General features: G+C 46.2%; 1 protein-coding gene across 1 annotated transcript in view; it reads left to right on the top strand.

The window, feature by feature from the left end:
• The window catches only part of LOC137422866 (uncharacterized), a 288,315-nt gene that overhangs the window by 47,540 nt on the left and 216,775 nt on the right, over positions 1–24,000 (top strand). Inside the window, exon 2 of the mRNA XM_078774985.1 lies at positions 16,816–16,897. Coding sequence (XP_078631111.1) covers positions 16,816–16,897 — 82 coding nt within the window. The remainder of the gene's footprint in view (positions 1–16,815; positions 16,898–24,000) is intronic.

Consider the following 24,000-nt stretch of genomic DNA (forward strand, 5'->3'; position numbering starts at 1 on the left):
CCAGCCCGCCAAAAACCACACCAATTTTTAAAAAAATATACAGTATATATAAAAATATCTCGCGCTTTATATTTCACCTGTATGCAGCATACAAGTTGGCAGGATGGTCTGGACTGGAGGTACGCACACTTGACTCTAAAGTCTAAACTGTCCAGCCTGGGTTTGAATCCCGACCCAGCTATAACCTGTCATGGGTGAATCACAGGCAGGGTGATTCATCAATGTGTGTACCGCTAAACTGGGCGCCCCGTTTGCGTCCCATTAGTTGTTGGATGTTAAGGATCTCACCGTGTTTTCCACAGAGAGAAGGCGAGCTATCGCCGGCACTCTGAACAAGTTGTGGCCTGGCATGGCATGAACATGAAAACATGAACATGAACATGAAATGTTCGAGATGAACATGAAATTTTCCAAAATAACCAAAATGCGAAAACAAAAATGCAGCACTATACGACAGAGATACTGTACGTGCACGGCAAGATAACCACGTGACCGGAACCCACCTGGCGGCGTAAACTCAAAATAACCGAAATGCGAAAACTAAAATGCAGCGCTATACGACAGAGATACTGTACGTGCACGGCAAGATAACCACGTGACCGGAACCCACCTGGCGGCGTAACTCAAAATAACCGAAATGCGAAAACTAAAATGCAGCGCTATACGACAGAGATACTGTACGTGCACGGCAAGATAACCACGTGACCGGAACCCACCTGGCGGCGTAAACTCAAAATAACCGAAATGCGAAAACTAAAATGCAGCGCTATACGACAGAGATACTGTACGTGCACGGCAAGTTAACCACGTGACCGGAACCCACCTGGCGGCGTAAACTCAAAATAACCGAAATGCGAAAACTAAAATGCAGCGCTATACGACAGAGATACTGTACGTGCACGGCAAGATAACCACGTGACCGGAACCCACCTGGCGGCGTAAACTCAAAATAACCGAAATGCGAAAACTAAAATGCAGCGCTATACGACAGAGATACTGTACGTGCACGGCAAGATAACCACGTGACCGGAACCCACCTGGCGGCGTAAACTCAAAATAACCGAAATGCGAAAACTAAAATGCAGCGCTATACGACAGAGATACTGTACTTGAACGCAAGATAACCACGTGACCGGGTGGCGAAAGCTCGTAACTCGTATCTCGGCTCGCATCTCAAAGCAATAAACCGCCCGAGCGACGGCTCGTATCTCGAAAAACTCGTAAGTTGGGGCACTCGTAAGTCAAGGTTCCACTGTATATATGTATATATATATATATATATATATATATATATATATATATATATATATATATATATATACAGTATATATATATACTTCCGTTGAACTTGGGGCCGACTCAGAAGAAGACCTTTGTTGGTCGAAAGCTTGTCGACAATTAAAGATCGACGTCCTGAAGCTACGTCCGCGTCTTATTTAATCTAACGATTATATTTATATATACTAGGGCATGCCCGTACTATATATAAGCTAGGACGTGCCCGTACGTGGGTGCCCGTTCCTTGCCAAAAAAAACAAAAAAAAAACATGAATGGTTTGGTCCATTCGCAACGACCACAGAACCCCCCCCTCTATTTACATGCAATGGTTTGGTCCAAAGCGAACGGTTTGGTCCATTCGATGTGATTCGATGATTCGATGTGAATGGTTTGGTCCATTCGCAACGACCACAGAACCCCCCCCTCTATTTACATGAATGGTTTGGTCCATTCGCAAAGCCAAAGCGAACGACCACAGAACCCCCCCCCCTCTATTTACATGAATGGTTTGGTCCATTCGCAAAGCCAAAGCGAACGACCACAGAACCCCCCCCCCCCCCCTCTATTTACATGAATGGTTTGGTCCATTCGCAACGGCAAAGCGAACGGCGAACGGCTAAATCGCCATAGCTCGGTAAGTACTTGTCCGATTAATTTCAAACCTTGAAAAGGCACATCCTCGGGTCCCCAGCAATATACCTGGCAAGTTTCAAGTATATCGGACCGGTAGTTGTCGAGAAACAGCGGTCACAGACAAACAGACAAACGTACAAACGTACAAACGTACAGACAGAGATTACTGGAATTATAGATAGATATATATATATATATATATATATATATATATATATATATATATATATATATATATATATATAAGTAACCCCATGTAACGTTTTGACTTTTTCAACATATTTCAACATACAGCTATTTGATCTTCATTTCAACAATATTGACAGATAAAGGTGATATAATATAACAAATATCATGAAACATTTACATTTTGTAGTCCATTGTATCTATCTATAATTCCAGTAATCTCTGTGTGTCTGTGTGTTTGTGTGTTTGTGTGTTTGTCTGTGACCGCTGTTTCTCGACAACCACGGGTCCGATATACTTGAAACTTGCCAGGTATATTGCTGGGGACCCGAGGATGTGCCTTTTCAAGGTTTCATATTAATCGGAGAAGTAGTTACCGAGCTATGGCGATTTTTTTACCAAACTCCGCAAGCCGTTCGCTTTGGACCAAACCATTTCATGTAAATAGAGGGGGGGGGGGGGGTTCTGTGGTCGTTGCGAATGGACCAAACCATTCATGTAAATAGAGGGGGGGGGGGGGGGGGTTCTGTGGTCGTTACTGCCACGTGGTTTCAAAGTTTTTTTTTGTTGTTGTTGTTTGCACGCATGTTTTTTTGCACCCACGTACGGGCACGCCCTAGGATGTTTACACACACACACCCCGACACAAATTTTTTTTTTTTTTTTTTTTGGCAAGGAACGGGCACCCACGTACGGGCACGTCCTAGTAATTTAAATAAACATAAATGCAAATTTCGCATGTGGAAAAAAGTAAGTACATCCTTACATTTATCACTACTTCAAATACCTAAAATTGGAATCAGGTGGACCAGCTCAGGTGCAAATGTTTAGAACATCGTGGAGAGGATCTTGGAGGAACCTGTCTTATTTAAACCTCAGACATTCAGTTTGGTTTGCTCTTTGTTGCTGAAGTGTGCGGCATCACCATGCATAGATCAAAAGAGCTCTCTGAGGCTTCAGAAAGAAGGTTGTAGATGCCTACGAGTCTGGGAAGGGATTTATAAAGATCTCCAAACAATTGGAAATCAATCATTTGACTGTCCGGAAGATCATCTACAAGTGGAGAAGATTCCAAACAACTGCCAACTTGTTCAGGCCAGGCCGCCCAGGCAAGTTCAGCCCGAGAGCAGACCGCAAGATGCTGAAAGAAGTCTCTAAGAACCCCAGAATGTCATCACGGGACCGACAGGTAGCTCTCACCACTGTTGATGTCAAAGTGCACGAGTCTACCATGAGAAAGAGGCTGCACAAATTTGATCTACATTGGAGGTGTGCCAGGAGGAAACATTTGCTGTCCCGAAAGAACATCAGGGCAAGACTAAGTTTGCCAATGAACACCTCGGCAAAGACCAGCACTTCTGGAACAATGTGCTCTGGACAGATGAGTCAAAGGTGGAGCTATTTGGCCACAGTACCAGAAGACATGTTTGGTGAAAACCAAAGACAGCATTTGACCACAACAACCTGATACCAAATGTAAAGCATGGTGGTGGAAATATTATGGTTTGGGGCAGATTTGCTGCATCAGGGCCTGGGCAGCTCACCATCATAGAATCCACTATGAATTCTTCATTGTACCAGAGGGTGCTTGAGGATAATGTGAGGCCATCTGTCGGAAAGTTGAAGCTCAACCGAAGGTGGACCTTGCAACATGACAATGACCCTAAACATACCAGTAAATCCACCAAGGAATTTTTTTTTTTTTTTTTTTTTTTTGTATACAAGATCGAGGCTCGTGAAAGAGCTAACATTAATCACACAAAAAGACAAACCGACACACAAAACACAAAAAACAAGGGGAGCGGCAGACAAGATGGGGAGAGAGGGGGAAGGACACAAAAGAGAGGGGGAAGAGGGGGAAGGACACAAACACAACATTTGAGAGCAGGGACATCGGGAGGACTTGGGGGGAGGTGGGAGAGGAATAAAACATATGAACACTGCAAGGACTCTGGGGTGAATTACCGGGGGTAGAAAAGGTCAAGGTTTTCGATGGGGGAAGATAAGAGATGGTGGTGAACAGCTGTTTAAAGACCTGGAGGGAGGAGTGGGATTGAAGGGAGTGGGGGAGTTTGTTCCAGAGCGGGAGAAAAGGGGAATGAAAGAGTGAAGGTGAGCAGAGAGCCCTAGACTTTGGCAGTTTAACCATAAGAGGGTTGCAGGCAGATCTTGTGCGACCTGAAGGAATATTGGGGGGACAGAGCACAGAGAGAGCTGGGGGAGCAAGGCCGGAGAGGAGTCGGTAGAAGACAGAAAGACCACCAACCTGCCTGCGGTGAGTGAGTAAAAGGCCCTCGGTGTTGACTACATCGCAGGAGATTCCAATGATTCTGAAAGCTTTGGCCTCAACAGCGTGAAGCCGAGCAAGGTGTAAGGCAGGAGCACCAGCCCAGAGGGGGGAACAGTATTCCATTGAGCTGCGGATGAAAGCCTTGTATGTGGTGAGGAGCTCAGGTGTGCCAAAGAAGGACTTCGCACGACGGAGGATGCCCAGTCGGCGACTGGCTTTGGAGGTCAGCTTGGAAATGTGGTTTTCCCAAGAAAGATCATGGCAGATAGTGAGACCCAAAAGCTTGAGTGACAGAACTTCTTGGAGAGGATTGAAAAGAAAGAAATGGAGGGTTTTGGAATGGCCAAGTCAAAGCCCGGATCTAAATCCCATCGAGATGTTGTGGGGGGATTTAAAACGAGCTGTGCATGCAAGAAACCCCTCAAACATCGCACAGCTGAAAGAATTCTGCATGGAGGAGTGGGCAAAAATTTCTCCCAGTCGAAGTCAGAGACTGGTAGACAGTTATAAGAAACGCCTACTTGAGGCAATACCACCTATTCGAGCCAAGGGTGTACTTACTTTTTCCACATGCGAAATTTGCATTTATGTTTATTTAAATTATACAATGGACTACAAAATGTAAATGTTTCATGATATTTGTTATATTATATCACCTTTATCTATCAATATTGTTGAAATGAAGATCAAATCTTTATTTCACTGTTAATATTACGGAACCTTTGTTTTTGATTCAGAACTTAATTTATCCCTTTAAATCAGAAAATAAAAACAAATGGCATTGAGAAAGTTATTGACCCCCGAGACTTAATATTTGGTAGCACGGCCTTTGGACAAAATAACTGCAGTCAAGCACTTCCTATAGCCCTGAATGAGCTTCCCACACCTCCCTAATGGCAGTTTGGCCCACTCTTCTTGTGCAAACCGCTCCAGTTCTCCCATATTTTTTTTTTTTTTTTTGTATACTGAATCGAGGCTCGTGAAAGAGAAAGAACTGTTCATGATGCCATTTGAAGGGTGCCTTCTCCCAACTGCTGTTTTCAAATCTCCCCCCAGGTGTTCAATGGGATTTATATCTGGACTCATTGCTGGCCACTTCAGAGCAATCCAGCATCTTGTCTTGAACCATTCCTGTTTTTTTTATCTTGTCTTGAACCTTGAACCAAGATTCCTGGACCTCCTCCTGTACATGCTTTTTGAAGTGTGTTTGTGGTCATTGTCCTGCTGCAAGACCCATGACCTTCGACAGAGATCAGGCTTTCTGACACTGGGTTGAACATTGTGCTCCAAAATGCCTTGGTAATCTCCTGATTTCATGATGCCATGCACACATTCAAGGTACCCAGTACCAGAGGCACCAAAGCAACCCCAAAACATCACTGAACCTCCTCCATGTTTGACTCTACGGAAAGTGTTCTTTTCTTTGAAGGCTTCATTTTGTTATCTGTAAACATAGAGATGATGTGCTTTACCAAAAAGCTCGAATTTCGTCTCATCTGTTCACAGGACATTCTCCCAGAAGGATTTTGGTTTGTTCAGGTGTGTTTTGGAAAACTACCGTCGGACTTTCTTAGCAGTGGGGTCCTCCTGGGTCTCCTACCATAGAACCCCCTTTCATTGAGTTGATGACGGATTGTGCAAGTTGAAACTGTCGTACCTGGTGTCTGAAGATCATCTTGAATCTGTTTGGCAGTTGATTGTGGTGCTTTTTCCACCATTCAAACAATCCTTCACTGCAATCTTCGATCAGGTGTTCTCTTGCGGCCACGTCGAGGGAGGTTGGCTTCAGTACCATGGGCCTTAAACTTCCTGATAACATTGCGTACGGTGGACACAGTAACATCAAGGTCTCTGGAGATGGACTTGTAGCCTTGAGATTGTCCATGCTTGGCTACAATCTTATGTCTCACCTCCTCAGACAATTCTCTGGTTTTCTTTCTTTTCTCCATGGTCATTCCGGTACACACAGTGACATAAAAGAGCAGAATGACTCACTTTCTCTATTCAAACTGGTTGAGTGAGTGATTTTTATATTGCAGGCACTTGCAACTCACCATAGGTGAGTTCAAATCCAAAGTCAAGGAGAATCACCTGCTTGAAATCTAATTATTTCTCACAAATTCTAAAAGGTGTCAATAATATTGTCTGGGCCATTTTAGGATTTCTGTGTGAAGTGAAATCCACTGTAAACATTTTTGATTCCATGTACTATTATTGTCATTTTTTTTTTTTTTTTTTTTTTTTTTTGTATACAATATCGAGGCTCGTGAAAGAGCGAACATTAATCACACAGAAAGACAAACCGACACATAAAACATATAACATAGGGAGCGGTAGACAAGATGGGGAGAGAGGGGGAAGGACACAAACACAACATTTGAGAGCAGGGACCGAGAGACATGGAGACATCGAGAGATCTGAGAGAGGGCGAGGGCTTTGGGGGGGGCGTGGGAAGGGGGCAGTGGGAGAGGTATAAAACATATGGACACTGCCAGGACTTCCAGGAAAGAAGTTGGAATTTCAAACAAGGTGGATCTGGGGTGAATTAGCGGGGGTAGAAAAGATCAAGGTTTTGGATGGGGGAAGATAAGAGATGGTGGTGAACAGCTGTTTTAAAGACCTGGAGGGAGGAGTGGGATTGAAGGGAGTGAGGGAGTTTGTTCCAGAGGCGGGAGAAAAGAGGAATGAAAGAGTGAAGGTGAGCGGAGAGCCGAGATTTCGGCAGTTTAACCATCAGAGGGTTGCTGGCAGATCTTGTGCGACCTGTAGGAATATTTGGGGGACAGAGCACAGAGAGAGCTGGGGGTGCAAGGCCGGAGAGGAGTCGGTAGAAGACAGAAAGACCACCTACCTGCCTGCGGTGAGTGAGTGAAAGGCCCTCAGAGATAGCTTCATCGCGGGAGATTCCAATAATTCTGAAAGCTTTGGTTTCAACAGCGTGAAGCCGAGCTAGGTGTGAGGCAGGAGCACCGGCCCATAGGGGAGAACAGTATTCCATTGAGCTGCGGATGAAAGCCTTGTATGTGGTGAGGAGCTCAGGTGTGCCGAGGAAGGACTTCGCACGACGGAGGATGCCCAGTCGGCGACTGGCTTTGGAGGCCAGCTTGGAAATGTGGTTTTCCCAAGAAAGATCATGGCAGATAGTGAGACCCAAAATCTTGAGCGACAGAACTTCTTGGAGAGGATTGTTGAGAAAGTAGATGGGAGGGTTGTCCAGTCGATCTTTTCGGAGAGACATAGTAAGAGTGTGAGATTTGTCAGGATTGAAAGACATGTTCCACTTGTTTGACCAGTCTGTGATTTTGTCCAGGTCTTCAGAGAGTGAGGAGGCAGCAGACTGCCGATCTGAGGGAAGAGGAATGGAGCGGCAGAGAGTGGAGTCATCAGCAAAGAGATAGAGAGGATTTTCGAGAGAGTCAGAGAGATCATTGATGAAGACCAGAAAAAGCACGGGGCCCAGAACACTGCCTTGGGGAACTCCAGCCTGAACAGGAAGAGGAGATGAGAGAAACCCATTCAGGGCCACACGTTGACGACGACTAGAGAGGAAGTCCGCCAGCCATGCGTGGAGATTTCCATGGATACCAAAGGAGGAGAGTTTGGTGAGCAGAGCGGGGTGCCAGACCGTGTCGAAGGCACGTGATATGTCGAGGGAGACAGCTCTAATTTCCTGTTTGGCATTGAGGACCTCCATCCATTGTTGAGACAGCAGAAGCAGCATGTCCAGAGTAGAGTGACCTGGTCTGAAACCAAATTGATGATCAGAGATCAAGCCATTGGAGAAGAGGAAAGATTTCATATCAGAAGCAATGATGGATTCCATGACTTTGCTGATAATTGGGAGAAGGCTGATTGGTCTGTAGTTGCTAGGATCTGCTTTTGCACCTTTTTTGTGCAAAGCGGTGATGTTGGCTGATTTCCAAGCAGATGGCAGTTGACCTTGAGCAAAAGAGAGGGTGAAGAGAACAGAGAGAGGGTGAGATAGAGCAGCAGAGCAGGATTTTAGGACCCGTGGGCTGATGCCGTCGGGTCCAGTTGCAGAATCAGAGTCGAGGGTTGACAGAAACTTTTCCACCTTGTCAGGAGGAAAGGACACGGAGTCCAGGAGCAGCAGGGTACGACTGGGTATGGTGGGTACAGAGAGGGATGGGTTTGGGACACAAGATTTAGAGGCAAACACAGAGTTGAGGCATTCAGCTTTTTCACGTTCGGAGTCAGCTGTGTAGCCGTTTGAGGTAAGGGAGGGGATGGAGGGGGAACAAACACCAGAAACGGATTTGACCAGACGCCACCAGGATTTGGAAGACCTGTTCCGTCATTTAAGGGAGATAGAGGTTACTGTTTTCCAAAGGTAAAAAAGTTAATGTTTTAAATGAAACCGGAACCGGACGACGACGAAGAGGAAGAGGAGGAAGAGAAGGCGGAGCGAGTGAGTCGGACAAGAAGCCTAGCTGCTACGAGGTCTGGAGCGAACGTTGGCGAACGGAGGTCACAAGTGAACTTCGGGTTTCCCAGGAAAGGGATTCCTGCGACAGAGTTGTTATCGCTGTGACAGATCAACGTGCGTGTCAGGTTTTGCGGTTGATTCCGAGGAGAATCATCGTTGTGCCGTTACGCCTCGAGAACGGGCCGTCGGCCATTTTGACTCGCGTGCTTTGCGCATCGCTCAAGGTTTTTCACTTTGTTTCAACCATTTTCACCGCATTCAGACGTTAATCTGGTGTGCGTGTGTCACCTGGCTTTTGAGTGGGAAATCTGCGGTTCGCCGATTTGGAGCCGTGGAACGTCCATACCCGAGGGTGTGATTTCCCGGTCGCCTTGAGGGCGCCTTTGCGCAGCTTTGGCCGCATGACTGACTGTCATCCGAACGGGATTCTGGTCTCGATACGACATCGTACGGACGATCACTGGAGTGGATCGACTTTGGCTTGAAGCCGGAAGCAACTTTGGCTTGAAGCCGGGAAAGAGACATTGGGAATGTTCTTCTTTTCGCTCACTTGGAGCACAGTGAGATATTGTATGAACCTGATGGTACCATCATATGAAATATATATTGGTTGTACAATTGATTACTATTGTTGTTGTGCTGTTATTCTTGTGTGATCTTAATACAATACTTGTTTGTTGGTAACAATTGGTGTGGTTTCACCATTGATCTTTGACATACAGAATAACACATCTTTCTGCCGTGACTCCTCTCGGGGCTCGGAGGTACACCGTGACCGGGATTTGGGGAGGAGCACGTAACAGAAATTGGGGGCTCGTCCAAAATTGGCCCAAATTGAAATTGGGGGCTCGTCTTTGCTGACAAAATTCCTAAATCTCGTCCGGGATTAAATTCCCTAACATCCTCGATTCCTCGTCCGGGATTAAATTCCCTAACATTCGTCCAGGATAGAATTCCCTAACAATCCTCACCTGGGATAGAATTCCTTAACATTCCCAAAATTCCCAAATTTTGAATTTTTCTAACATTCCCCCCCCCCCAAAAAAAAAAATTGAACATTTTTGTGTGAAGGTTAACAGGTGCTAACTAATAGTCACCATGGTGTTTGACGCAGAAAAGTTAGCGGCGTCCCCTAATGAGGCACAGTTCCAAGCGTTAAAAAGATCGGAACTCTTGATATTGGCCAAATATTTTAACTTGGAGGTCCGAGTTAATATGAAGAAAGCAGAGATGCAGACATTGGTGGTAGAATCTCTGGTGGGACAAGGAACATGGAAAGAGGTAGCCTTGGATTGGTTACCCGAGGAAAAAGAAAATGTTGAGCTCTGGAAAATGGAGATGCAACTGCAGAGCCAGGAAAGTTAAAAGCAGAGGAAAGGAAAGCAGAAAAGGAAAGAGCAGAACAGGAACGAGAACTTGAGGAGAGAAGAGCAGAGGAAAGGAGAGCTGAAAGGGAACTCGAGGAAAGAAGAGTAGAACAGGAACGAGAACTCGAGGAGAGAAGAGCAGAGGAAAGGAGAGCTGAAGAAGAAAGAAGAGCAGAGGAAAGGAGAGCCGAAAGGGAGTTAAAGGAATGTGACATGGAGTATCAGAAGGAACTTAAACTCAAGGAGCTGGAATTAATGGGAGAACGGAGAGAAGTAGTATCCATGCCGGCTAGTTCGACAACTAGTCAGAACACTTGGAATGTTGGTAGGCATGTGAGGCTGGTTCCACCCTTCAATGAAAAGGAGGTAGTTTCAGGGGTGGCTTTGGCTGCCGGGGTGGGAGTAGTAGTTTTGGTGGCGGCCGCAGTCGTGATTACTATGTAGGCTCCCAGCAGCAGCAGCGCAGTTTTGGCAACTCTCGACGGGATGACTATTACGGTGGTAGCCGAGATGGAGACCGCTACTCACCTGATTACAGCACCCGACTCTACAACCGTGATTATGATTTTTATGATCCAGAGAAGAGTTGGAAGCACTGAGTGCTCAGGAGCAGTCGAGCCAAGGTTCCTACACGGATTAACCCGTGAACTCCACGTTACTAAATGCGTCCATGCAGTGAATACCTCCAGGCCTCACCACCCAACCACCATGAAACCTGGCTCTCAGCTCGGCCTCCTTCAAAAAGTGTTATAGATTTGCTTTGCTTTGGATCACTGATCACAACCCCATAACCTTCATTCAAAAAATGAAAAATAAAAACCAAAGGTTGCTGAGATGGAGTTTGGCTTTGCAGGAGTTCAACTTGGAAATTGAGCATGTAAAGGGCAGGGACAATGTCGTTGCCGATGCTTTATCCAGAGTGAACTAACTTTGGAAATTCCTGCAGGTGGTTTGGAAGTTTTGTTGCTTTATTTTGGGGAATATTAATTATTTTTGCTCACGTGAATTGATAATTTGGGTGTGAGTTTTACTTTTGTTTGTTAAAAGAGTTTTTGCCTGCAAAGAAAGTTTTCACTTTGTTCAAACTTTCTTTCTTGAGGGGGGGAAGTGTTACGGATTCGTCACTTCCGTTGTTGTGGTTTTCATCCACTGTAAACATTTTTGATTGCAGGTACTATTATTGTTGTCATTTAAGGGAGATAGAGGTTACTATTTTCCAAAGGTAAATAAGTTAATGTTTTAAATGAAAGCGGCACCGGACGATGACAAAGAGGAAGAGGAGGAAGAGAAGGCGGAGCGAGTGAGTCGGACAAGAAGCCTAGCTGCTTCGAGGTCTGGAGCGAACGTTGGCGAACGGAGGTCACGAGTGAACTTCGGGTTTCCCAGGAAAGGGATTCCTGCGACAGAGTTGTTATCGCTGTGACAGATCAACCTGCGTGTCAGATTTTGCGGTTGATTCCAAGGAGAATCATCGTAGTGCCGTTCCGCCTCGAGAACGGGCCATCGGCCATTTTGACTCGCGCGCTTTGCGCATTGCTCAAGGTTTTTCACTTCGTTTCAACCATTTTCTCCGCATTCAGACGTTAATCTGGTGTGCGTGTGTCACCTGGCTTTTGAGTGGGAAATCTGCAGTTTGCCAATTTGGAGCCGTGGAACGTCCATACCCGTGGGTGTGATTTCCCGGTCACCTTTAGGGCACCTTTGCGCAGCTTTGGCCACGTGATTGTGACTGTCATCCGAACGGGATTCTGGTCTCGATACGACATCGTATGGACGATCACTGGAGTGGATCGACTTTGGCTTGAAGCCGGAAGCAACTTTGGCTTGAAGCCGGGAAAGAGACATTGGGAATGTTCTTCTTTTCGCTCACTTGGAGCACAGTGAGTTATATTGTACGAAACTGATGGTACCATCAGAGGAAATATATATTGGTTGTGCAATTGATTACTATTGTTGTTGTACTGTTATGCTTGTCTGATCTTCATGCAATACTTGTTTGTTGGTAACAATTGGTGTGGTTTCACCATTGATCTTTGACATACAGAATAACACATCTTTCTGCCGTGACTCCTCTCGGGGCTCGGAGGTACACCGTGACCGGGATTTGGGGAGGAGCACGTTCTACTAAGATTTAGTATTTTTTCTGCTTTGTTTGTTTTGTTCCACTGCAAATGAAAGAAATATACATGTGGATGCTAAAAGGTTATTTAATTTCAACAATTTTCGGGAAGAAATGGTGCATTATTTGAAAAAAGTGCAAGGGTGCCAATATTTTTAGCCACGACTGTGTGTGTGTGTGTGTGTGTGTGTGTGTGTGTGTGTGTGTGTGTGTGTGTGTGTATATATAGAAAGAGAGAGACGGCGAGAGAGAGACACAGAAGGAGACCGATGGAGGAGAGGTGTTGTTTTTCAAAAAGGGCCAAGTAGTAAGAGGTAGAAAGAGGAGGAGGTGGAAAGCAAGAGGGCTGTCAGATGCTTGTGATTGGCAGGTGGTGGCAGACCTAAAGCCACAATTGGTATTCCCAGAGGAGATCTGTGTGACACGGTTGCTACCTGACATTGTCATCTGGTCAGGTGCAACAAGACAGGTCATCTTAGGGGAATTGTCTGTACCTTGGGAAGAGAACATGGAGGAGGTGCACGAGAGGAAAGTACAGTGAGCTGGAGGATGTATGCATCTGGGTGTTGCTGCATGTGGAGGCGTATGTGCCCCTGCTGGCCCACCTTAGCTGACCGTATCAAGGTTGAAGGGTTGAAACGGGATGATGCTGAGGACCTCGACTGAGGATCCGGTCAGTGAGGCACACTTGTGACCAGGTGTGTTTTGAAATTATATATATATATATATGTATATTTGTGTGCATATACATATATGTATATATATATACTGCCCTCATACGGACGGTGCCAAACTACACACAATACCAACAGGACCCGCAACCTCACCTGTTTACTCTGTAACTTACCCATTGTATCCCTGAAGCAAATTATCAATCACGTCTCTGCAATGTACTCGTTTCTTTTCTTAACCAGCTTGGCTCCAATGGCACATCCCCTCGGGTGTTGGAGTGAATTTACACGGGTACCCGAGTCGATGAGGCGGCTCTGAGGATAGTGAAAAGTGGCTTGCGAAGCATAATCTCACTGTTGCTGATCTTCACTGTGCTTTGTTTTGTTGTTTCAAAATGCTGAAATATTTTGAAACTTAAGTCTCGTCAAATTGTTAAGATGATGGAAATGTAGGAAATTGAATTGTTTCATATGGAGTTTCGCTGTTGGACTGTTTAATTGTTTCATTGCACTGTTGGACATGGAGCTATTGTTGCTTCACAATGAGGTCAGCAATAAGCGTCTCCTGGTAACATTCCAGAAGTCGTGTTCCACCCTATAATCACTCCTTACTCCTTTTGCTTGTCCAGACATGCTTACAGCATAGAGTGTCATTGTTGCCTTGGTACCTTTATGGCTTTTTGTGTAGACCATGGATTAAACTTTGACAGGTAAAAATAAATAAATCAAATTTGTATGCACCATGTTTTGTAATGACTTATGGACTATCTACTTATTAAATATGCAGAGGGAGAGGAAAGGAGGTGGTTGGAGTCACGTTTGAAAGAAAAGAGAAGCTACAGCAAGTGGATAAAGGAAAGAAGAATTCACAAGTTTTGGGAAAGGAGTGTTAATATTGTTGCTGTTTTGGGGAACCACAAGAAAGTAATGGAAACCACCATACAGGTCCCTTAGAATAGTTATTTCATCGCAGACCATTATCTTAGCCCCTTCCCCTTATTTCGGGTTAGTATGTCTTGATGCGTTGGGGAAAGGAAAGATAGGTCCTCCATTCATAAGGGACAATTTACCAGGTATTGCACCAGGCTCCAAGGAACACCATGGTGTCCATGTTCAGAAACCGACCAATCAGGGTGAAAGTTACTGTGGGGGAGCTTGTGGGGCGAGTAACGGGCTCCACCAATCGGGAGCCAGGAATTTTTTTTTTTTTTTTTTTGTATACTGAATCGAGGCTCGTGAAAGAGCTAACATTTATTTCACAAACAAATCAACCAGACAAACAAAATATACAAAAGAGGGAGCGGAAGCCAAGATGGGGAGAGAAGGGGAAGCACACAACCACAACATTTGAGAGCAGGGAGAAGTGTGGGAGGGAGAGGGCTTGGGGGCAGGAGGTGTGGGAAGGGGAGGGGGGGGGGGGAGAGGTATAAAACACATGGGGTGCCAGGTACGGGGTGCCAGGCACGGTACGGGGTGCCAGGTGCCAGGACGGAAAGTGCAGGTACGGGGTGCCAGGCACTCCCCCGCCGGCCCGCTCTGAAGGTTCGGATCGGGACACCGGGATTCATTCCGGTCGGCCCGGAGGTGGGGGTGCGGGGCCTGTCACGGAACGTCAAAACAAACGGCCTGCCGGGGCCGCCCAAGAGTCGGGCGTGAGGGGCGCGTCCACTAATGGAACGCCTCTCGCTTCCCAGATCGAGGGCCACGTGGTCAGGAGAACCTCGTCCCTTCTGGTTGCCTTGCCGTCCCACCGTGAGCGCTGGTCAGGGTGTACTTCAAGCTAAGCTTAAGTGTTAAGTGTTAAGTTCCTCCTTGCCCTCACAAGAGAAAGGCTAGGGTCAAGCTCTCCCAAATTTCCAAACACTATAAATTGGACGTCTCAAATTAATTAATTAATTAATTAGTTAATACATCTCAGTCGCCCGCGACCTCTCCATCGCGGGCGTCGAACCAGTTCATTTCCGGTGCGACCGGGCCGAGTATCGGCCCGGCCGTGGCCGAAGCCGTTGATTCCGCCGTAGCACGCTAACGCGTAGGCTCGCGCGTCCCTGGTCCGCCAGAGCTCCGCGGGTGTCCTACCGTGCCTGGCACCGCTATTCTCTCAAACTTCCGGGAGTAGGTGCCGGTGCCCGGGGACGGATTTCGCTGTCTAAACATGGTAGCGCTAGGCCAGTGGGACCGCCGGGACCCACGTGCACTCACACGTTGTTATGCGCGTGGGCGGCAGAATCAGACCGGGGTGCCCAAACGCGCCTCGCGCCCAAACGCTCCCCGGCCAAAGTTCATCCTGATGCGCCCACATTGTGCGGACAAACCCCACCAAGTCGAGGGCCACGTGGTCAGGAGAACCTCGTCCCTTCTGGTCACACTTTGCCTATCGGCCGGCCTCGAAGACCGAAATTGTGACTATGTCACCCTAAAACCTCCTACCTAAACCTGTCACCCTACCTCCAAGATTCCCCCCTCCACCTTGGAAGATGAACAAAGGGATTTTGAAGAGATTGATTCTCTCTCTTGGCCCGGGCTCTTGTTCATAGGCGGTTGCAGTTGTGCTTGCTCTTGGTTCTTGGACATTGTGGACCTAACACGTGCCTACATTGATTCTCTCTCTCGGCCGACTCAGCACATGGACACTTCGCTCTCTGCCCACCCTCTCTTGCCCCACTGAGTACGTGGGCATTTTGTGCTCTTGGCTGGTCTCCCTCTCGCAGGCCTCTACTCCTGCATTGCTACACTCCAGGCCTGTCTGACTCTGCTGGGTTCACTGAGCACATGTGCTCTGCTCCTGGGGCCTGGATTGTTGGCCTGGCACGTGTGCTCCTCTCTTGGCCTGGGTCACTCTGCGTGCTGACGATCGACCTCACTCTGCCTGTCCATGTTGGGATCGTCGTTACCTGCTCATGCTTCTCAGTGGCGACAACAGGACGGTTGGCGCCGCGAGGAGAGGTATCCGGAGCATCGTAGCCTCTGTGCTATCAGGTTCCCTGCATTCGTTGTTCGTTCCCCTCCTCGTGAAAGTGTGCTGGGCTCAGGTTTATCCGTAGTAATCGTCATAAGGCATAGAATAAGCTCGTCCCTTTTTATTTTCTCTTGAAATAATCACATTGTAAATATCTGTAATAAATCAAATTGTTAAAACGTTTTCCTTTTCTCTCTGTCCGTGAATGTCTTTTCCTTCTTTGATCCGCCATTCTTCGTATCCAGTTTAACTTCGACTGTAACGGCTTTAGCATTACCCAGGTGGTTACCAACGATTTTCGCTCGGCCGTCTAAATTTCCATCAAGGAACAAAGGAAACCGCCGGATGGTATGTACGGTGCATTCTCCGATTGAGACCGTCACGTGGTACAGGTAAGCTATCTCGTGAGGGACCAATCGGTGTTCGTAGTTTCTGATTCGCAACCTGCTAAGTACGAAGTTATTCGTGCACGGCAGCCGCAGGTCTGGTGAGTTTGGGAGGGAACGGAGGTTAACCCCCTCAAAGTAAACCCGAACCCCAGGCCATAACGCATTTGGTGTTCAGGAGTGGGATTCTGCTCCAAGCACCATAACAATATTCTGACATTCAAACTTATTAATATCAAACAACAGGACCAAACTTCATATTTATCCTGTGTCATGAATACTATACGATTCACTCCATTATGGAGAGAAGGTGATTATGTAGCATTTTGTAAATGACAATGTGTGTGATGGCAATAACATCCACATTGAATGTGAATAATAAAGCTTCATACGCAATTGATGGGAAGTGGCCGATGAAAGCAGGAAGTGTGATTTTAAATCATCAACTGGCATCTGCTAAGCTTTGGTTTTCCTGCAGGTTTTCGCTGCCAAGATTCATCACAAGGTTGCATCAATGGCGGGACGTGCGTGGCACACCGAAATGGAACAGCGGAGTGCATGTAAGTAGTAACCCGAATCAATTGATGGTGGAGAGGGCGAAACAACCTGCCTGCATGTGTGGTTACTTGAAATTGCAGAAGCACGATGGGTGTCAATGGTGCTTCCTTTCTTAGAAATGATCCTCATGGTTATTTGGGGATAGAAAGGTAAGAAGTCGAGTTTGCTTCTGTATCCATCTTGTCCACCCCGTGTGTCCTCCACCACTCCCATTCTTCCCCACTTCCCTTATTTGTCTGAGTCTCCCTCCATTTTGTCACTCGACTTCACAACTGTGTTTCCCTCTCCTTCTGGTGTTCCTTTTGTTCCGTTACGTCCTGATCATTTCTGTTTTAGCTCCTCCTTGAGCCTCGACTTTGTATCCCAAAAATTTAAAAGAATGAATCTGTTCCGGGTAAGTGGTATTAATAAAACACAGAAAAGTGGACTTCTAAAAACAAAACAAAAAACCAAAATATAATTATTGAACTATTACTGACCGGGCCTACCTGTCGCTTCATCGCAGCATCGCTGATGGGTTTGATCAAAAGGGAACATGTTTTACTTACCAAACATGTTACATGTCGACATGTGAATATCAAAGAGTATGGAAAATGAGGTGAAACACGTGAAACATGGATCCTTTATTTTGTTGTTGTGCTATTTTGTTGTTATTATTAGCTAACGACAACATTGTTGGGGTTGTTGTTTGTGTGCTCCTTCCATGCCCACCACACTTTATTCTAAAGGATTCCTGCTGTCGTCATACTGTTGCAGCTGCCGCATTAAAGCTCCAAGTCCTGCTTCTTCCTCTTGCTTCCCTGAAAAACAAGCTTTTAAAACAGGATTTTTTTGATGAAACAAGCACAAGTTTTTCTTCCAAGGAAATCGATTATTCGCTTTCCAACGATACCATATTTATCATTCTCGGAAAGCAGAAATCCTTTTGAAAATGCGTCACAGACACACACACAAACACGTGCATGCATACAAACACACACATATACACACATACGCACACACATACACACACACAAACACGTCTACACACACATACACATATACATAAACACACATATACACACACACGCACACACACACACACACACACACACACACAAACACGTCTACACACACAAACACGTCTACACACACAAACACGTACACACATATGCACACACATACACACACAAACACGTCTACACACATACACATATACATATACACACTTATACACACATATGCACACACATACACACACACATACACACACAAACACGTCTACACACACATGTACACACATACGCACACACATACACACACAAACACGTCTACACACACATCCACATATACATATACACACTTATACACACATACGCACACACATACACACACAAACACGTCTACACACACACACACACACACACACACACACACACACACACACACACACACATACACATATACATATACACATATACACACATATGCACACACATACACATCTGCACACATATACATTTACACACACACACACACACACACACACACACACACACACACACACACACACACACACACACACACAAACACGTCTACACACACACACACACACACGAAAACGGACGGGCACTTCGCTTTTTAGGAATAGACTATTTTTTAACTCTGGTCCCTTTCATTAAAATTGTGTTAATATTGGAAATTAAATGCATAAATGTCTTTTGCAAAGTTTTGAGTCGTGAATAAGGTGAAAACCAACAACTCTTCATGGCTCAATCGAACATAGGACGTAATCTGCTAGGTTGTACCTCTGGTACCTGGTACCTCTGGTAGGTTGTACTTCTGGTACCTTGCACCTCTGGTAGGTTGTACCTCTGGTACCTTATACCTCTGATAGGTTGTACCCCTGGTAGGTTGTACCTCTGGTACCTTGTACCTCTGTTAGCTTGTACCTCTGGTAGGTTGTACCTCTGGTACCTTGTACCTCTGTTAGCTTGTACCTCTGTTAGCTTGTACCTCTGTTAGCTTGTACGTCTGGTACCTTGTACCTCTGGATGACTTTGTGTGCATGGTGATTTGGGCAAGGACATCACGCTTTTGGAACCGCTGAACGAATCGTCAAAGCACTTTTGCCTCAGCCAATTACACTCTCGCACTCATGACCTGGAGTGAGCAATTAGCAAACAAAGAACGACATGAAAAACAAGCAGCTTAACACAAAGCCTCCATTAAACATAACTATGACGTCATATCATAATACGCCGCACTATGTTTCCATGCAATGTGAAAGGATATTTGTTACAAAGTGGAGTCCGATCAAAACAAGTCAAAAAATGCTTCAAGGCCAAAACCAATCTTGGACGGGTCAAAAAAATGATAAATATGTATATATATACGTATACATGGAGAAGAGGCACTCGGGCCGTACTTACTTTTTCCACATGCGAAATTTGCATTTATGTTTATTTAAATTATACAATGGACTACAAAATGTAAATGTTTCATGATATTTGTTATGTTATATCACCTTTATCGATCAATATTGTTGAAATGAAGATCAAATAGCTGTATGTTGAAATATGTTGAAAAAGTCAAAACTTTACATGGGTTGTACTTACCTTTTCACGTGACTATATATATATATATATACACAACAACAAAACATCAGGCATTTTAAGGCCATTTTCCCTGCTGCAGCGGGGGTTAGCCTTGCGGTCCCCATGACAATCTTCTCCATTTTGCCCCATTTTCTGCATCTCTCCTTGTGAACCCCCTTGCCCGCATTTCTTCTTCCACCATCTTTAGCCAAGTCTTTCTCAGTCTTCCCCATCCTCTACTTCCTTCTACATTCATTTCCATCACTCTTCTCAACCAGTCACTTTCATCCTTCCTCAACACATGACCAAACCATCTCAAACTGTTTCTCTTCACAGCATCCATCACAGGCTCTATTCCCATCATTTTTCGCAATTCATCATTTGTCTTCCTCTCTCTCAACGATACTCCGCACATCCACCGAACCATTCGCATTTCCACTCTTTCCAGCCTTCGTTGCTGCTCTACGTTCATTACCCATGTCTCGCTCCCATAAATCATAACACTTCTCACACATGGAGCATACACCTTTCCCTTCAGCTTCAACGACACTCACCTCCTCATCAGCACGCCACTCAGTTCCCGAAACTTCTTCCATGCACATCTCACTCTAGCAACCGTTGCCGAGTCTGATCCACCTTCTCAATTCAGCATGTCTCTATGTAACAACATGTTTTCACACCTTCCAGCTTCACGCCGTCTCCAAGATCCAACTCAACATTTGCTCCATCTGCAGCTCCCTCTGTGCACACCTTACACTTGAATGTAGCTGCCACACTGGTTATTGACCCTCTCAAACCACTACATTTTTGATGAACCCACTTAGCGCACATTGTACATTGAATGGAGTTCACTCCGACACCCTTCCTGCACACAGCACATGGCCACTTTCCAGTTCTTTCCACCTCATCACATGCTTTACCACTTGCCATCATCTTGGTTTTTCCGATATTCACCTTCAGACCTTTTGTCTCCATACATTCCTTCCACTTGTTCATCTTCTCCTTCAGTCCATCCATACTTTCTGCAATCAACACCAGATCATCTGCATACAACAACTCCCACGGTAAACCCTTCTATACGTTCCGAGCCAGCACCTCCATCACAGCTACAAATAGTGGTGGACTTAGTACCGACCCCTGATGCACTCCCACCTTCACCTCAAACTCACCACTGTTCCCGTCCTTCGTCCTTACAGCGGTGCGTGCTCTTTTGTACATTGCCATCACGACTCTGATCAACCATTCCTCCACTCCTAACTTCCTCAATGCCCATGTCACTACTTCACGAAGAACCCTATCGAATGCTTTCTTCAGATCAACAAACCCAAGAAACAACTTCTTCCTCTTCTCCATGTACTTCTCCTGCAACTGCCTTGCAATAAAAAGCACGTCTGTCGTTCCTCTTCCTGGCATAAATCCAAACTGCATTTCGTCGATCTTCACCTTCTTCCTTATCCTCCTCTCCAACACCTTTTCCAATACCTTCATTCCATGCTCGATTAACTTTATGGCTCAATTCGAGCCACAGTCCAGAGGGTCACCTGTCCCCTTGTATAGAGGGACGAGGGTACTCAGTTCCCAAGCCACTGGAATGCAGCCTTCTTTCACCACCAGATTGCAGATCTCTGTCATTCTCTTCACACCCCAATTTCCCGCTGCCTTCAACATATCTCCCACAACTCCCGACAGCCCTCCCGCTTTTCTACTCTTCATTGCTTTTATCGCTTCCTCAACTTCCTTCTCGGTTATCTTCTCTGCCGGTCCTAAAACTGGGTTACTCTCTATGTTGCCATCCCATTCATTCTCTGTATTCAACAGCATTTCCATATATCTCTTCCATCTTCCTTTAATTCCATCTGGGTCCACAACGATTTGTCCCACTTCATCTTTCAAGCAAATCACCCCCATCACATCACACCTCTCTTTCGCTATCTGCTTTGCTATCCTGAATACCGCTCTCTGACCCTCTTCCGAATCCAAGCGTTCTCCGAACATTTTCCGACATGCCTCCTGTGCCTTTGCTACCTCTTTCTTTGCAGCCTTCTTGGCTGCCTTATAACTTTCATGCTCTGCCTTTTCTGCCCCCACACCGTTCGCCTTCTGCCACTACTTGCACCTCTTCCTCTTCTCGTCAATCTTCTTTCCAACTTCATCATCCCACCACCATGTTTCCGAGTGCCTCGGTGGTCCTTTTGTCCATCCACATACCTCACCAACGGCTCCCACAGACTATCTTTCATTGACATCCAACCACTTTCAAGCTCAACCACATCATCCTCTGCCATACTCAGCCTCTCTTTTAATGCCTCCCTCACTGTCACCTCTTTCAAACTCCACACCTTAATTCTCGGTCGGTACTTCACCCGCCGAGCTCTTCTCGCACCTTTCACCCTTATGTCGCAGACATCCAAGTGGTGCTGTGAAACAGCCTCCTCCCCCGGAATCACTTTTGTGTTGCGGAGGTGCCCCCTATCTTGCCTATGCACCAGCAGGTAGTCAACGGTTGTCATCGACCCACCTGACGTGTATCTAACAAGCTTATTATCCTCTTTCTGGAACTGAGTATTACAAATCAACAAATCAGCTCCATCAGCAAACTCCAAAATCCTTTCACCTTCTCCATTTCTCACACCATATCCGTAACCCCCATGAACTCCTTCAAAACCGTCCATACTCCTTCCCACATGTCCATTTAGGTCTCCTCCTACCACAACAACTTCCTCATCTTTCACGTTTTCCATCAGCTTCTCTATCGCACACCAGAACCTGTCCTTCTCTTCATCGCTCCGACCAACCTGCGGACCATATCCCGAGATGACGTTCACTAAGAGCTTTCCAATCATCATTTTCACCATCATCAACCTTTCACTCACTCTAGTCACACTCACCACACTGTCTACAAACTCCTCAGAAAACAGGACACCAACGCCATGCACGCCTTCCAGGCACCCTTGCCCCACAAACTTGTATTTCCCGTCCCTGCCGACCCTTCACCATTCTCACACCACTTCCCTCCCGTCTCGTCTCCTGCACACAACATATGTCCACTCTTCTTCTGACCAATACTTCCACCACTTCTCCTGATCTCCCTGTCATTGTCCCTACATTCCATGTCCCAAACCTCAGAAACCGATCTCCACGTCGGGCATCAGACGTTTCGTCGTCATAAATGGAGTGATTTCCACCTTTGCTTCGATCGGGTGGACCACCTTGAGTTTTGACGAGAGGGAGTGGTGTCCCCCACGGGGTACTTCGGGCTGTACCCTGCCCATATGTAGTTGTAATTGTCATGGTTCTCTTTTTGAGGCAATGTTTTTATGGCCGACCATATATATATATATATTATATGTATGTGTATGTATGTATGTATGTATGTATATATTTATATATTTATATATATATATATATATATATATATATATATATATATATATATATATATATATATATATATATATACATACATACACATACACACACACATATATATACAATTATACACATATATATTGTTACGGATCCGGGGGACGGCACTCCCGTTAGCAAGGGGGGGTTAATCCCCTTGTTCTGTTAAGCTGGCCGTCCGACCGGTCCTGGGGGTATGACGTCACTTCCGGTCGATGGTAAGTAGGGTTGTAAGCCCAATTTGTCTTAATACCTAAGTACTACCACCGGCCGTAAGCGAGGAAATACTCCCACCCGGGCCGCAGCGTGATTGGATTGCGCCGAGCGAAGCGAGCTGCGACTCGGGCCGTTAGCAAGAGACTAAACCCGACTATCAAGCGTTTGGCCGCAATCGTGCCACAGGTATTCAATGGGAAGAAGGGACTAAAGCGATCGGGGGAAAGAAGAAGCCAAAGTAAGGAATACCAGATATTTATTAACTATATACAAAACCAAAACCAAAGAAGAAACGAAAGGTAATGTACAGTGAAGAAGAAGAAGACACAGGGCAGCCTTAAGCAGTCTTATATTATTCCCCAGGACAAACAAACAGACTCAGGCAGACGGGAGGCGTTGAGGTCCGGCTCCAGGAGTCGACTCGCTTCGTGGCGGGAAAACCCTGGCAGGCAGCGAGCGCGTATCGTTGACCGCGAGCGGACATTGCATATAGCGGTGGGACTGGGATGCTCCGTATGTAATAAATGGCTCATGCCAACGCTCTCTCTCTTGAACAAGATGGGGGAGATGCCAGTTCATAGCGCACTCGAGCTCCTTCTCTTTTCATCTGTACCTTCTCACTCGTCTCTCCTCGTACCTTCTCACCCAACTCTCGTAAGCAGTCCCTCGCAGCCGCTTTTATTGCTCATGTCGAAATCAAGCCGCCGGCTCCGATAACACGCCTACCGGTTGGCTCACCGCGGCGCTGGTTGGCTGGCAAAGGGCTCGCTGACTCCACCTCTGCTGATGCGTCGACGTGCCACACCTTGTTCTGGTGGCCCCGCCCCCTTCTTCCTCGGCTTCAGACCGCATGGCTTATGGCGGCGTGGTGCCAGTAAACAGCCCAGTGCAACGGCAGCGAACGCTGC

Source organism: Myxine glutinosa, chromosome 3 (genome assembly GCF_964187855.1).
Source record: "Myxine glutinosa chromosome 3, kmMyxGlut1.1, whole genome shotgun sequence".
NCBI lineage: Eukaryota > Metazoa > Chordata > Myxini > Myxiniformes > Myxinidae > Myxine > Myxine glutinosa.